The 17,130-nt window shown below is 39.0% G+C and overlaps 1 protein-coding gene and 1 long non-coding RNA gene across 2 annotated transcripts; one reads left to right on the top strand and one right to left on the bottom strand.

The window, feature by feature from the left end:
* Positions 1–2,708: 2,708 nt before the first annotated feature.
* Positions 2,709–4,546, top strand: LOC118487343. Its single transcript, XR_004881443.1, has 3 exons — positions 2,709–2,849; positions 3,360–3,426; positions 4,380–4,546. It is a non-coding gene; the product is annotated as an uncharacterized LOC118487343 (long non-coding RNA).
* A 7,136-nt stretch (positions 4,547–11,682) lies between these two features.
* LOC110910193 (pentatricopeptide repeat-containing protein At1g28690, mitochondrial) lies at positions 11,683–13,539 on the bottom strand. Its single transcript, XM_022154895.2, has one exon. The coding sequence runs from the start codon at positions 13,325–13,327 to the stop codon at positions 11,714–11,716; it is 1,614 nt and encodes a 537-aa protein (XP_022010587.1). The 5' UTR covers positions 13,328–13,539; the 3' UTR covers positions 11,683–11,713.
* Positions 13,540–17,130: the final 3,591 nt, after the last annotated feature.

Here is a 17,130-nt window from a genome sequence, read left to right as displayed (position 1 = left end):
CAGTTGAGAGTCAAGGAGGAAGACATACCGAAGACGGCTTTCCGTACACGGTACGGACATTACGAATTCTTGGTGATGTCCTTTGGGTTAACAAATGCGCCCGCGGCCTTCATGGACCTCATGAACCGGGTCTGCAAGTCCATGTTAGATAAGTTGGTAATAGTGTTTATTGACGACATTTTAATATACTCAAAGGACGAAGTGAAACACGCAAGACATTTGTACGAAGTCTTGGAGACGCTCAGAAGGGAAAAGTTGTATGCAAAATTTTTAAAATGCGCCTTCTGGTTGCGAGAGGTGCAATTTCTTGGGCACGTCATCAACGCAAACGGGGTATTAGTAGACCCGTCAAAAATAGAAGCCGTGGCGAAATGGAATCCACCGAGGAATCCTTCGGAAATCAGAAGCTTTTTGGGGCTTGCGGGTTATTATCGGAGGTTCATACAAGATTTCTCCAAAATTGCCATGCCACTGACCAAACTAACCCGCAAGGAGGAGAAATTTATGTGGGGCGAGGACCAAGAAAAGGCGTTCCAAACGCTTAAGGAAAAATTGACACAAGCACCGGTATTGTCATTACCGGATGGAACGGATGATATGATAGTTTACTCGGATGCCTCGCATTCGGGGCTTGGTTGCGTTCTGATGCAACGAGGCAAGGTTATTGCCTATGCCTCAAGGCAGCTGAAAACTCACGAAAAGAGATATCCTACTCATGACCTCGAGCTAGCGGCGGTGGTGTTCGCCTTGAAAATATGGAGGCATTATCTGTACGGGGTAAAGTTCACTATTTTTACCGACCACAAAAGCCTAAAGTATTTCTTCGATCAGAAGGAATTAAATATGAGGCAAAGGCGGTGGTTGGAGACGGTCAAAGACTTTGATTGTGATATACATTACCATCCCGGGAAGGCTAATGTAGTAGCGGACGCGCTAAGCCGAAAGACAGATTATGCGCCTATTCGAGTCCGATCGATGCAACTAATAGTGACATCGGGATTGCTTGACCAAATTCGAAAATCTCAAAGTGAAGCAATAAAAGAAGAGAATGTGAAAAAGGAAAGAATAGTAGGGCAGTTAAAAGATTTGGAGGACGACAACCAAGGATTAAAAACTCGATTTGGGAGAATTTGGGTTCCCAATACATGTGGAGCCAAAGCACTTTTACTTGACGAGGCCCATAAATCTCGTTATTCGATACATCCGGGGGCGACCAAGATGTATAACGATTTAAAACAAAATTATTGGTGGCCCGGAATGAAAAGAGATATCATGAAGTATGTGGAGAAGTGCCTGACTTGTTTACAAGTCAAAGCAGAGCATAAAAAACCATACGGTAAGCTGCAGCCATTAGACATTCCAGTTTGGAAGTGGGAACAAATTACGATGGACCTGCTGACTAAACTGCCCAAAACTAGCCGTGGTTTTGACGCCATATGGGTAGTAGTAGATCGATTGACAAAAAGTGCACATTTTATTCCGATTCGTGAGACCTATACATCAGAAAAGATGTCAGAAGTGTATACTAACGAGAATGTGGCGCGTCACGGAGTACCGATATCCATAGTGTCCGACAGAGATACCCGGTTTACTTCGGATTTTTGGCGTGGTTTCAAAGAACAAATGGGAACCAAGCTGTTTATTAGCACGGCTTACCATCCCCAAACGGATGGGCAAAGTGAGAGAACAATACAAACGTTGGAAGATATGTTGCGTGCTTGCATTATCGACTTTGGGGGCAGTTGGGATGTCCATTTACCCTTAGTCGAATTCTCATATAACAACAGCTATCACGCGAGTATTAAAATGGCTCCATACGAGATGTTATATGGTAGAAAGTGCCGAACCCCAGTTTGTTGGGGAGAAGTTGGTCCGCGGGGTTTAGCTCAGACTGATATAATCCGAGCTACAAATTGTAAGATCGACTTAATCCGCACTCACTTAAAAGCAGCTCAGGATCGACAAAAATCCTATGCGGATAAACGAATGAGGCCAATAGAATTTCAAGTGGGCGATAAGGTAATGTTGAAAGTATCGCCGTGGAAGGGGATAATTCGATTTAGAAAAAGAGGAAAGTTGAGCCCAAGATTTATCGGGCCATTCGAAATCGTGGAACGGGTTGGAAAGGTAGCATACCGTCTCGAGCTACCTGAGGAGTTGAGTGGAGTACACAGCACATTCCACATGTCACATCTTCGTAAATGTTTAGCGGACGAAACTGCTCGTGTCCACTACAACGATATCGAGGTGGATAACAGCCTTAACTACGCGGTAAGGCCAATTGAAATTCTAGATCATAAAGTGAAGAGTTTGAGAAACAAAAAGATCAACCAAGTAAAGGTTAAATGGGAACAACGTAAGGGTGCGGATACTACGTGGGAGTCCGAAGAAGAAATGCAACGGCTCTACCCTACGTTATTCGGTACGTAATTCGGTTTCGGGGACGAAACCCTCTTTAAGGGGGGTGGACTTGTAACATCCCGAAATTTCAAAACTTTATACTAGAATTATAAAATGTATAATAAACAAGAATAAACTAACTAGGATAAATAACCTAGTTAGTTAAGAGTCTTGTAGTAACACTTGAATGAGTTAAAAGGCCAAGAATATAAACTAAATAAGAGTGGAGGGACTAAAGTTGTTAAAATAGAAACTTAAATTACTAAAATAGTAAAAATCAACCAAACACCCCATTCAAGAGGTGTCTGGTCGATCAACAAGCAGGGGCGACAGGGGATTTCTTCACCCAAACCCTAATTTGCAAGAAAATCACAAATTGGAGCCTCAAATCAGTTAGAAATCGAAATTCAAGCACTGAATCGTGATCACCTTGTCAAAGGGATCCTAAGGTATGCTGAATTAGGTCATTTTCGTTCGATTCAAAGTTCATGTATGTGATCAAAATCGGATGTAGAGCTTGATTATGTGTAGTAAACATGAAATTGGAAGTAAAGTAAGGTTTAGGGACAAACCCTAGATGATTTCTTGTTAAAATCTTGCATGTTAGTTGTAGGAATCAAAATCACTATAGTGGGTGATTAGTAAGTTAGTAGAACTTGATAAACACTAGGACTAAGACTCTTGTTATAGTGAAAACTGAACTTGTGAGATAATCTCTGAAATTGTTGATGTTAAAATATGCGTATATTGTCTAATTGAAGTTGATTTGAGTGATAAATTCAAGTTATGAACTTGGTTTAGATCATGTAAAAATCTGACCCGCAAGGTGTTTGATAAAACGCCTAAATGAGGATTAAAATGTTAAAGATTGCTAAAAACGCAGATTTACATATGTAATGAATGAATGCTTTAAAGCTTATGAAAAAGGGTTCTAATCTTTTATGAATCGGACTCTTTAGGCAAGGAATCCGGAACGTCAAGTGGACACGCCGGAGGTGATACCCGCGGAAAAGGTGTGCTTTGAAGGTACGTGACTTTAGTCTCGTCGAATTAAGTTTAATTGCTTTGGTTTAATATGTAATTGATGTTGTAGTGTAAAGGATGCGTTTGATGTGTCGATAAGTGACGAAGTGCACTCGACTATCAAACGGGTCAAAATAAGAACTCGGTATTTAGTTGGGTCAGTCAATGAAGTGATGGTTTTCACTAATTGGCAAAACGGGCAAAATGATGTTTTCAAAAGAGTCACGAGGGTTGCGACTTGAAAGTCTCATACCTTGTTAAATGATAAATTGTACCATACTAATGATTTGGTAATGGCGAATCTAAGTATAAGAACCCGGGATATGGGTCGAACAATAATATTAAAGGAAAAAGGATTGTTTGAAACGGAATGCTTAAATTCCGAATAATCAAGTAATAGCCATAGAGGAATTTTCAAAGCCATGGAATTGGCGTGAAAACACCAAGTATGTGAGCCCGGGTAATTGGGTAAATATGTTAAAAGGGTTTAAGAATGAAAAGAGGTGCTATGCACTCACACTAATGGGTCGAATAATGGAAATAAGGAAATTCGTGAACCAATTTGTGGTATCTCGGTTTCCGCAATGTAAAATTTACATGGTTAAGTCCGAAGTTTTATTACGGACTCATAGCAAGAAGAATTGGTTGAATCGGATCAATGAGTAAAGAGTTATGAGCTTCTAAAGTTGAAAAATAGCCAAAGTGCAAATGTGCAGAACCCACCGTAAATTACGGTTCCACCGTAATTTACGATGGACAACAATGTGTTACGGTGTTTTGCTACTGTTTTACGGCAGAACCATAACATTTCCAGGTCCACCGTAATTTACGGTGATACCGTAATTTACGGTGGAACCCAGTAAAAATTTATATTTTATAGTCACTTGTGTTGTTAAAACCTGTTTATACATTATATATTAAAGTCAAAACTAACGGTTTTTAGTGTTTGACTCTAGGTATGAATGAATCTCTCCCGGATGATGATCAAGCACTTTGTCAAGAACCGAACATGCAATTTGAAGCTTCCGCACTGAATATAATCTTGTCGAAACTTTAAACATGTCATAAAGATTTTTGTTAATGGTGTTTTGAATCCTTTAAACTAGTTGTTAGTTGACTAGTAGGGGTTGCCTTTAAATGAATTATACATTATCTTGAACATGCTTAAAAAAAATTCTACTAGTATGTATGGTTTAAAACACGAAATGCTTTTGTAAACTCTGATTTTTATAAAGTTTCAGGAAATATTTAGTTAAATTATGTTAAATTATTAAGGGTGTTACATCAATTTTCAAACTCTTTTCAAAATGAGTCAGTTAAGTTGTATTTACCAGTGCAAACTGACGTATTTTCCAAAAAGGCTAAGTGCAGGTACTAGACGAAATAGGTTGGCTACTCCAGGCATCATTACTCAAGTCTCGCAAGCTCTAGATGTCAAAACAAATTATTCAGTTGAAATAAATCTATCTTTTGCTTCCGCTGTGCAGTTATATGTTGTGTTGTTTGACTATGATGATATCAATTACGTCACGATATTCCCCACCGGTGACACATGGAAAATTTGGGGTGTGATAGGTTGGTATGAGAGCCAACACTGAGTGAATTAAACACTAACCTTTTGTGTTTAATCTCAGTTACACAATTGCACATTCTTGAGTCCAGACAAGAACATAGGACTAATCCTAATTCGTTTTATTTGGTCCTTGATTTGTTTCCTTTGTTATTTTCTGATTAGCCCTTGCATGGGCAAGTCATTTTTCAGTTAGAAGTCCCGTTTAGGGCAACCATGTATTTGTTTAAATTTTAATGGGACAGTTAGATTCCTATATTATAAGATCTACCATTATAATAAAATGGCAAAATCTAAAAAGGACAAGACCTAGCCATATGTAATCTTAAGACAGGGCCAAGATGGTAGTTCCTCAATTAGATTTAGATCCTTGTTAACATCTCAATTTAGGATTGCTCTGCGTTTAAATATTAAAAAGAATCTTAAAGGTAAAACCTACCCTAAATGTCGTTGCAGACATGGCCAAGATGGTAAAACCTATTCGAAAGATTCAACCCTTATTAACATTTGATATATTATCATTAGTGACAAAGATGTGATTCGATAAAATCACATAAGTCATTCTTAAATTGGGCTATTCTAAAATCCCTTAATTATATAATCATCCCTTAAGGATGAAGTGCCCACGGGCTATAATTAACGTCCTTTGGGACTAAAGACAGTGGTAGCCTACAACTCCTTGTCGAGAAAAGGTAATGAACTTTGATTCAAACCTTAATACCTCGATTCTATAAAATCCTGGTTTATAAATTAAATCTGTCTTCGTGACTAGGCCTTTTGTGCTATTATTTATAATTTAGGGTTATGATGAAAATCCTGAGTAATTAACTAAAATGTGTATTAAAAACATGATTAGTAAATCGTTTAAAACGATAGAACTGTATAAGCTTCCGTATAAACTTCGTCCTTATTGATTTTATGTAGCAATTAAAGCTACATGGCTAGGTCGGAGGAAGTGAACAGTCATTCCCTGGAAAACCGCGATGATGATAGGGTTAATATAACCAAAGGAGAGCTCCGTACACTGATTGATACAGCTGTATCTAAAGCTGTAAAGGAGCAATTCAAGGAGGTTAGTGAGACGTATAGTAGAACTTCTTCAGTACCCCATTCTAAGTCTGTTCCTAAGACTCATTCAGAAGCTCATAGCAAGCCACCCTCTAAGAAAGATGGACCCAAGAAAGAGAATATTGAACATTCCTCAAATCAACACAGTGTTCCATCCAAGAGGATGGTGTTCAATGATGGAGCACGTACCAAGTCCTGTACTTATAAGTACTTTGTTTCTTGCAAACCCCGGGATTTCACTGGGGAGAAAGGGGCAATAGATTGTATGACTTGGTTAGATGAAATGGACACTGTGGTAGATATCAGCGGTTGTGCTGAAAGGGATATAGTGAAGTATGTATCTCAATCGTTCAAGGGAGAGGCACTGGCATGGTGGAAGTCTCTTATTCAAGCTGCTGGGAAGATCCCGCTCTACAATATGTCATGGGAACAGTTTGTTGTTCTCATTAAAGAGAATTATTGTCCACAACATGAAGTGGAAAGGATTGAGTCAGATTTCTTATCACTGATAATGAGGAACCTAGATTGCCAAGCTTATCTTACAAGCTTCAACACCATGTCCAGATTGGTCCCTTACCTTGTGACACCAGAACCCAAGAGGATTGCTCGCTTCATTGGGGGTCTAGCCCCGGAAATCAAAGCCAGTGTTAAGGCTTCAAGACCTGCTACTTTTAGATCAGCAGCTGATCTATCTCTATCCCTCACCTTAGATGCGGTCAGGCTGAGATCGCTCAAGAACTCTGAAGAGAGTAAGAGGAAGCGTGAGGAGGATAACTCACGAGGGTCAGAGAAGATGCATAAGGGAAACACTGATTCTAGAAAGTTTGGGTCTGGAAAGAATAGTCAGCGAACTGAAGAAAAGCCAAAGTGCACAACTTGCCAAAAACGCCACTTTGGAAAGTGCAAGCTTGAGACCAAGTCTCAATCAGGACCACCTGCATGTGGGTTGTGCAAGTCTAAAGATCACAAGACTATTGATTGTAAGAGGATTAAGGATGCTACCTGCTATGGCTGCAACGAGAAAGGGCACATCAAGACTAACTGCCTAAATACGCCAAGAAGCCTGAGGAAGCCAAGAAGACCAATGCAAGGGTCTTCCAGATGAATGCGCATGAGGCAATTCAGGACGACAACGTGATCACAGGTACCTTTCTCATAAATGATATCTATGCAAGAGTACTATTTGATTCTGGCGCTGATAAGTCGTTCATAGATAACAAATTTTGTAAGTTGCTGAATTTACCTGTTAAAACCTTAAGTGTGAAGTATGAGGTGGAGTTAGCCTATGGAACCTTAGAAACCGCCTCAACCATGTTAGATGGGTGTGTTATATCTTTTAGGAACCACTCTTTTCCTATGTCTTTGCTTCCTTTGAAGTTAGCCGGGTTTGATATAGTATTAGGCATGGATTGGTTATCGCATAACCAAGCCCAGATCGTTTGCAATAAGAAGCAAGTGGTAGTCAAGACTCCATCTGGTGAGTCACTTACCATTCAAGGAGATACCCGGTATGGACTGCCTGAGCAAGTGTCTATGCTCAAGGCATCTAGATGCTTGAAGAAGGGTTGTGTCATTTATATGGCACAAGTGACTATTGATGAGCAGAAGCCCAAGATTGAAGATATTCCAGTCATTTCTGAATACCCTGAAGTATTTCCTGAAGAGTTACCTGGTTTACCACCAGATAGGCAAGTAGAATTCAGAATCGACATCATCCCTGGAGCAGCACCTGTTGCGAGAGCACCTTATAGGTTAGCATCAACAGAGATGAAAGAATTGAGGACGCAGCTAGATGATTTGCTAGCCAAAGGTTTTATCAGACCTAGTTCGTCTCCATGGGGAGACGACCTTACTTAATTACCCGTACTATTATAGGTATTTAAATCATAAAAATACTTGTTTTTATTAAGCCCACAATAGCTGCAAATATGATTATATGTTTATCACACTTTTAACAACTATATGTGATCTACGAGTGATGTATTTAGTAATCTCAGGTTCAAGATGCCACAACACGCAAATATATGAAACATTGTTCTATCAAATGTTTATTTGGGCTAAAATCAACGATGAAAGATAAAAAAAAAATGCTTGTATTTATTAGGGTAAGGGGTGTGGGACTCATGGTGGGGGTAATAGAGCCGTGGAATGCATGGTACACCACCCTCTTCGTTTTCCATGTGTGGTGAGCATGGAAATATCCACGTCAACCACGAGCCAAAGATTCCAAACTTTGATGTTTTATTGAATTTGATTGGTGAAAAAGGATGGAGGGGGTCATATACTGATACGAACATAATCGTTACCAAATGGTCCAAAGAAATGAAAAAGAAGTTAGAAGAACATTAGAGAGAATTAGACTCAAATCATACTCCAAATCCAAAAGACTTACAAGCAGGGGTGGACATTGGCGCAGGATAGTGTATGTCCGGGGGGACGCCCTCCCCCCCCCCCTCGAACTTTTCGATGCGTAGTCTTATGAATAGTACTTTCGTATAGGTATATACGTTGCCGCCCCACGGCTTCGGGAAAATTCGGGGGGGGGGGGGGGGCGGCGTGGCTTCGCCAATGGGGGTGGACCTACCTTGACGAATGGGTGGGTGGGCACAGTGGCACACCCCTTGAAAAAAAAATTAGTGGATTTTTTAGGCAAAATAACCCGATCGCACCCCTTAAAAATATGATTGAACCCTTCATTCACACCCACAGAAAAAAAATCCTGGGTCAACTATTGCAAGTTTATGTAATGCATGCATGGCTACACTCCAACTATCCCACGTCGGCTGTCGCTACTAAATGTTGAGACGTTACACGTATCATATACCTTATAGGGTGGTGGATGAAGATAGAGTGATGTGACGATAACCTGAAAGGTGGTTATGATGATTAGAAAAATCACCACACCACATAGCCTTAAACGCTTAAATTCAAGCATAACGTTTGCATGGTTTTCTATTGTGCATGGAAAAAAAGTGATGAATAAGAAGATTAAATGTGTTTGATTCCAGCTTTTTCTTCCGTTATTTATTCAGTTACATGGATTGTTTATGATCACAACTAAAATTTATAAAGTATATCACCTTATCATATCTTTAAATGTGGATGGAGCATTGAATTACCTTCAGGCATGGCCTTTCTGAATGAGGCAAGAAAAAAAAAACGTCCAATCGTTCACCCGTATACGTTTTTTAAGCAATCCATTATTCATTCACTCCTCAACGTGGTGACCTGACTCACAATCTTACGAGAAAATCCACAATTAAAAAAATCCCTTGGATCAACCTGAAACAAAATTTATCCTAGGGTTCAACCCATGACCTTCTGATTTTGAAAGTCATGGGGCTACCACTCAACCAAAAGGCTTGGTGGTGGTTCAACGCCTTTTACATTTAGTTTTTATAACCAAATTATTTGTTATAATAAAGTATTTAGTTTTTAATATCATATAATAAATAATCTTCAAAGTGTATAACCAAATACAATACCTTTAAAAGTTTACCATATTTTACAGAATTTACAAATTTTACTATAATTTACATTTTCTAAAAATCTAGAAATTCTTATAAATACATATAAAGTTTTTTACTTATTCTTATAAATACGTACAAAACTTAAAAAATTAAACATAACTTACTTTTTATTTAAGAAGAAAAAAAGATGGGAAAAAAAGATGGGAAAAAAAAATAAGAAAGAGCAGAGCAAGTCAAATTGGTTGCACAGTCGTCCAAAGTCTATTTCTATTTTCTAATGTATACAATACATCTTCTTAAATTGTTATTCAAAGATTTAGATCTTTAATAACGTAATAATATTAACCTTAACTAACACATTAACCGTTTATATTTAAAAAGAAAATACAAAAAGGGACGATACATAATTTAAAATATATGAGCAATATAATCAAATTAAAATATAATTAAGGGTCACTCAACCAAATCAATGTCTAGAAAATAGCCTTATTGTGACCCAAATGAGTTATATAGGACTCGTTGGTCGAATCAGCCGGACTCAACCAAATCAATGTCTAGAAAATAGCCTTATTGTAATTCTGTTAACTAGAATGACAATTAGAACATATAAAATGGCCGAATTGCCCTTCTCGTTAATAGAAAAAATGGATGAAGTTAACCCGGTGGACTAAAATGGAAACGGTGAAACCTTTTTGGGCCCATAAACGAAAAATAAAACCTTTGGACTAAACTGCCAAAATGGCCCAAACGACAGGAACTAAAATGGTGTTTAACTCCTTTTTTTATAAGTTCAAATGAGCCCACAAAGTCAAAACTGAATTGGTTTTGTAAGGCCCATTATCTGTAAATCATGGTGTCCAACAGATAGACCGAAATATACTGTTCTAGACCGGAACCAATTGGGCTATGACCGGTCTGGTGTCTCGTTCATACAGGTTCGGTCCGGTTTACGACACATGGATTGTGTCTAATACAAGTCCATTAGAATGGGCCCAAAATCAATCAAACTGGTCTACCAATCATGTTTTCTTCTTGAAGTATATCAATTTCCTCTCTCAAATACATTAATTCTTCATTGTTTGATTCACTTGAAGTTTCTTGTCTTGAATCTGATGAGTATCGTTGATCTCCGATTCACCGAAATCTTGATCATGGTACAAGTCAAACGACTCGGGATAGCTCCCATAGGAATCATCCTCGTGTCGAGTCAAAAGTCAAGTAATTGACTCAAAACTTTGTAGCTTGATCATAGAGTAGAGCTAGTGAACGATGGGTTCGATAGAAATCCTTGATTATGTTAATAAGCCCGGGCTGTTTCTTGTAATACGTTGATATTGTTCTCGTAATAGGACCGGACCTTTGGTATCGAAGCCGATGTGAGACCCCACAAACAGGGGTGAAGTTTAGAAGGGGCCGGGGGCGCCCGACCCCCCGAACTTTTCGCTCAGTAGTGTTATGTATGTAGCTTTCGTATAGAAATTTTTGGGTATATACGTTTCCGACCCCCCCCCCCTCCCGGTCGAAAATCTCAAACTTCGCCACTGCCCACAAACTTAAAGATTATACAAGGGAGATAAAATTATTATTATTTTTTAACTTTTTAGTAAAACAACCATTGGTTCTCGCTAAAACCCCTATTAGGCGCATTCAAATTCGAGTATGGATCATGTGTTTAGGGTCCAAGATGGTACATTATTATGCTAGCAATGTTCATAACCCGTTGAAACCTACTGAACCGCCTTACCAACGCAATTCATCTGGTTTGGCCAGTTTTAGGTCCAAGAGGTTAGGTTCATGGTTTGGTTTTGCCGGTTTAGAACTTGGAACCGGTCATATAACCTTTATTATTTATTTATATATTTTTCTATTTTTTAAAATGTGAGTTATGTATATGTATTATAATTATCGAAAACCTCTTTAACAACATTCTTTTATAAAAACTAATGATTTTGAATTGTTTTAACTAATTTAAACCAACTATTTGTTATAACATCCAACAGGCCATCTGCAAAACAACCGAACCTGACCCGGACCCGAACCCGGACCCGAACCCCCGGCTGCAGCAGCGGTGCACTGGCTCTAAACGAAGACCAAGTTTCGACCCAAAATTGTTAACCACCCCCCCCCCCCCCCCCCCGAGTACCATAACCCTAGATCAATTGTAATTCTTTAATCGTAAAGCTCAAATATCCCGTGTAGAATGCAAACAAGCTGAACCAACATCATCAGTCCCGATCCAACTTGAACCGGTTTCTTTCGATACGTCTCTCGTTTTCATCAGTTCCCTTACATCAATAACGCGATCCCATCTCCCGGCATCTGCTAAAGCATTCGACAACGCAACATAAGCGCCAGGCCTACTATTACTACTCAACTTAAAAAGCTCATTGGCTGCAATACTCGCCATCTCGACGTCACCATGTAGCCTGCATGAACTAAGCAGTGCGGCCCAAACATCAGAATTCGGCTTTTCAGGCATCGACGTTACAAACCGCAATGCTTGATTTAACCGTCCTGCTCGACCCAACAGATCAACCATACACGCATAGTGTTCCATGTGCGGTTTCATTGTGTAATCTTTCTCCATGATGTTAAATATTTCCAGTCCTTTAGAGACCAGCCCAGCATGCCCGCAAGCCGAAAGTGCACCGAGAAAAGTGACGTGATTCGGTTTGATCCGGTGAACGTTTCGCATTTGATTAAACAGATTGAGCGCTTCAGTTGGATCACCGTTCTTTCCATACCCGTCAATCATCGACGTCCAAGAAAACACGTTCTTCACAGGCATTTCATCAAACACTTTCCGTGCGTCTTCAATCCGCCCGCATTTCGAATACATGTCGATAAGCGCACTTCCCATTTTGATATCGCTTGCGAAGTCGGTCTTCATGAGTTGACCTTGCACCTGTTGACCAACTTCAAATGCCGCTAAAACCGAGCAAGCGCCAATGATACTAGCAAATGTAGACATGTTAGGCTTAAAATCTAATCTTTGCATACTTATGTAAACCTCAATAGCCTTCTTAACCGTTTCAACCGATTTACTATACCCTTCAATCATCGCGTTAAACACCACCACATCTTTCACACCCGTCTTCGCGAATACGTCCTCAGCATCCTCAACCAAACCTTGTCTCATATATCCGGAAATCATCGATGTCGAACAAACAACATCTTTTTCCATCATGAAGTCAAACACTCTCCTAGCATAGTCAACTCTCCCACTCTTCACATATGAATCCACCAAAGCAGTTGAAAGCACATCATCCACGACAACGTACGATTTCACAATCTGGGCATGAACCTCCTTCCCAATTCGACATCCAATTCGACTACCAACCGACATGACACCATCACTCCCCGACGCCTTCAAGATCATGGAAAAAGTATACCCATCCGGCTTCTCATTACACGAAACAAGTCTCCTAAACATACTTAAAGACTCCCCGACTTCGTTACTTTTCAAATACCCCGCGATCATGTAGTTATACGCGGTCAGAGTTCGTTGAGGCATTTCATCGAACACCTGGCGTGCGTAAAACAAACAAGAAGATTTTAAGTGCAGGATCATGAGTTTTATTAATATGTTTGTGTTGGGTTTGAATCCAGTTTTGATTATGTGGGTGTGAATCTTTTGGCCGTGTGAAGGGGTGTTTGAATTTATGTAATTTTGGAGGGATAGTGAGAGGGAAGTAGAGGTCAACTGAAAGAGTTGACCATGGCTGGAATTTTCAGTTGGAATTAATGAGGTTTTTGTAGTGGAGATTGAGGGTTTGAGTAGAGATAGTTTGCCCATTTGCTTGTTCTTTATTGTATCGTTGTCATGTTGAACAGGGTTTCAGATATCTTCGTGAAGTGAACATGTGAGAATCGTTGAAGTCTTTGAGTTTAGAGATATTGAATAACATATGTGAAATACTGTGAAAGGTAACAGCTTTTGCATCAATTTTCAGGAGAATCAAACCGCACTGTTTGAAGGACAAGGGGTTGTAAGCAGCAGAACAGCAGGTTAATGGTTGGATTATTAGAAAAAAAAAATGGTTAGTTTAATAAGGTCAAATAAGTAGAGGGGGCTACTTGTAAATGTTGATTGGTAAAGGGGTTCTAGTGAATAATCCAAATGTACATACAGAGGTGCACAAAAAACCCGAACCTAGGTATTAGAAAAACCGGGTTTTTTAAACCTGAACGTGATCCTACCCGTAGGGTAGGGATCGGGTATGCATATTCTGCTTAATATCCGAACCCGGGTTTTTTCGTACCCGGGTTTTCGTAATACCCGGACATGTTGTGTACAACAACTTTTTTTGAACACTTAGGGTGTAAGGAGTGGTTAAACACTTAAGAATGGCAAACAAAAAAATCAACCAATGAGAGTGTGTCATGTCAAAATGGTAAACTATGCTCAAAAGTGTTGGCAATGGTTAGACACGAAGTGGTAAACTATTTCAAAAAAAAAAAAAAAAATGTGTGACTGATTGACATTGGATGGACCCCACCCCACACTATCATCTCTCTCTCTCAAACCCTCCCTTCACCACTTCAGCAAGCCTACACCTATTTGGCAATGAAACCGAGCGGCAAAGGGGTCGGCGGCGGTGTTGCCGCGCGGCAAAACCCTTTGCCATTCCCCTTGCCGCACCACTCCAGACACCCTTAGAGTTTGTGTGAGGCTTTTTTTTGGCAGATTTTAAAGTATACAATATGTATAAATAAGGGTTTTCATTGTATTTCTATGTATGTTTTATGCCAAAAAAAAATAATAAAAAAAACCTGATCTATACCCGAACCTGAACCATACCCAACTAGTACCCAAACCCTACCCAGACCCGAAAATAGGGTATTCTAATACACCGGTATTGAACACCCGAACCGAACCTTGGTACACATGGTATAGATTTTCTGGCAAATACCCAGACCCAAACCCGACTCGGGTATGGCCAACACCCGAAAAGTCAAAACCCGGTCATACCCGTACCCGGGTATATACCCGAACCCGGGTATTAAATAAACCCGGTTTGTGCAGTCTATCTATGTACATATACACAGATCTTTGAACATAATGATTAGCGAATTGATTGAGAATTATCTCCTTTCTCCTATGATCTTCTTCTTTTATCTTCTCGCTCATTAAGCTGATTACCAATTGTGTTTGTAACAATCAGCCTCGCCTGAACACCCCACCCCACACCTCATCCCTACTGGCCCAACTTGAACTCAACTAGGTTGGGCTCCCTCCTCGTCCGGCCCAAAACAGCCTTGGATGCCCAGGCCCATCTCTTCTCGTGATCCAACTGGCCCATCAGCCTACCGTTCACCTTTCGTGATTCAACAATTACAATAGAATCTTCCGTATTGTTTGTATTTTGGGGGTTAGATAGAAGTTAAATTACAAATTTAAGATAATATTAAAATAATAGCTAAAGGGATTAAAATTTAAAAAGAAGTTAAATTACAATCATACATATTGTTTGTATAGTGTTTGTAGCTTTGTATGCTACCAAATAAGTGATGAGCTAAACAACCCACTTAACATATTTGACAGTTAAGTTGGTTAAACATTTACAAAAGAGACCCCTAACTTCTAATACTTGTCTAGTAGCTACCAAAGTACAATTGACATATAACATCTATTGTCATATAAGCACATCTATTATCAAATATGCTTACATATATTAATTACAGTGAGAATCTAATTTTTGAGAAAAATAAAAATAAAATAGGAGGTTTTATTTTTATCATTTATGTGCTTTTGATCCACTTGACTGCCTAAACCTGTTTTTATTTTAGAGTAAACTTCCGTTTTGCTCCTTGTGGTTTGGCCATTTTAACGGTTTTGCCCCAATCCTTTAAAAATAGTCATTTTACTCCCTGATCTATGAAGTTTATCTCTATTTCACTCCCCACCCCTAACGCCATCCAATTAAATTCTTGAGTAAACTTCCGTTTTGCTCCCTGTGGTTTGGTCATTTTGCCAGTTTGCTCCCCGCCTCTAACTCCATCCAAATTGTTTGTTTTTCCATTTTGCTCCCCGCAGGGAGCAAACTGGCAACAAAACCAAAACATCAGGGAGTAAAATGGCTATTTTTAAAGGTTTGGGGCAAAACCGTTAAAGTGACCAAACCACAGGGAGCAAAACGGAAGTTTACTCAACTCTTTTTGTAAAGTTACTAAAACACCCTTCTCATTATATGTAAAATTACCAAATTGCCCTTATTTTTAACAAACATTTTGGATGACGTTAGGAGCGGGGAGTGAAATAGAGATAAACTTCATAGATCAGGGAGTAAAATGGCTATTTTTAAAGGATTGGGGCAAAAATGTTAAAACGACTAAACCAAAGGGAGTAAAACGGAAGTTTACTCTATATTATTTTAACTTCACCTTCTATGAACACATTGCATAATCTCTTGAAGTTGTTTGGTTGTATCTGAAATGATCTTCTGTCTCATTGATTGCAGTGATGATGACTATTTGTCGAGCGGTCCAAACAACAAAACGGTGCGTGTCCCGAGATGTCTGAAGCGCAATTGTTAATATTTTTTCTGTTAATGCTTTTGATGCTTGCATTTTATGCATAGATGCTTTTGTTTGCGTATTCTGTGTTCAGTATTATCATTTTGGTATGCGTTTGAGCGTAGGGTGGAATGAGAATGGGTATGATTACTTCTACGTGTTTGGTTACCAAACAAATGCGTTTATTATGTGTGTAAACGGGTCGGGCTGACTAACAAACTCTTCTTGTCTTTTTTGTTTCCTTGACGTTTGTAAATATTCAAGTCTTTGTTATTAATAGCACTCATAGCAAGCGTTTTAGTGAATAGCGTAGCATAGCGTAGCATTCGTGTGCCGTTATTTGATTTTGGCGCCTCAGTAGCAGGCAAATAGCGGGATTTTAGCTTTTTTTTCCTTCTATAATGTAAATAGTAGGATTTTAGGTTTTTTTTTTTTTTTTTTTTTTTTTTTTTTTTTTTTTGTTAAGCATACATATAAACCAACTTATTTGCATATAATATACATATAAAATATTTCTAAAATTTTCTCCTAGTGTGTCGCTAAACATAAAATAACGCGCGCTATTTCATCGCTATCGCTACGTAGCGTATAGGTAGCTTGTCGCTATCGTCCGCTATTCACTGTCAATAACTATAAGCCTTCTAAACATTAAGATAAACTCCACCGTTAGATCGAATCTGATTTTTGAAATAACACAATTTAGGAGGTTTTATGCATTGTGAATACACTTTGGGTGACTTTTGCCGTGCTCGCCTCTACGACCCGTTTTCATATTACCTAACTTTTTTAAGTTTACCCGTTTGACACTTTAGAGGCAAAATGGGCAGGTTGGGTAACGGGTCAAAACACGTTCCTTCCAAACAACTACTCGTATTGTGTGTTTAAACGGGTCGGACTGACTAGCAAACACTTGTTATTTATTCCTTCCTTGAATTTTGTAAATATTTAATCTTCTAAACTTAATTATGAAAAACCATTGTGAATCTGATTTTTGAGTTGTTTTATCATTTACGAGCTTTTGACCCGCTTGACGAGCTTAACTTGTGTTCATTTTAGCTTCACCGTCTAGGAACACAATGCATA

The sequence above is a fragment of the Helianthus annuus genome, chromosome 15, assembly GCF_002127325.2.
Source record: "Helianthus annuus cultivar XRQ/B chromosome 15, HanXRQr2.0-SUNRISE, whole genome shotgun sequence".
In the NCBI taxonomy this organism is placed as follows: domain Eukaryota; kingdom Viridiplantae; phylum Streptophyta; class Magnoliopsida; order Asterales; family Asteraceae; genus Helianthus; species Helianthus annuus.
This window is presented reverse-complemented; position numbering and strand designations above follow the sequence as displayed.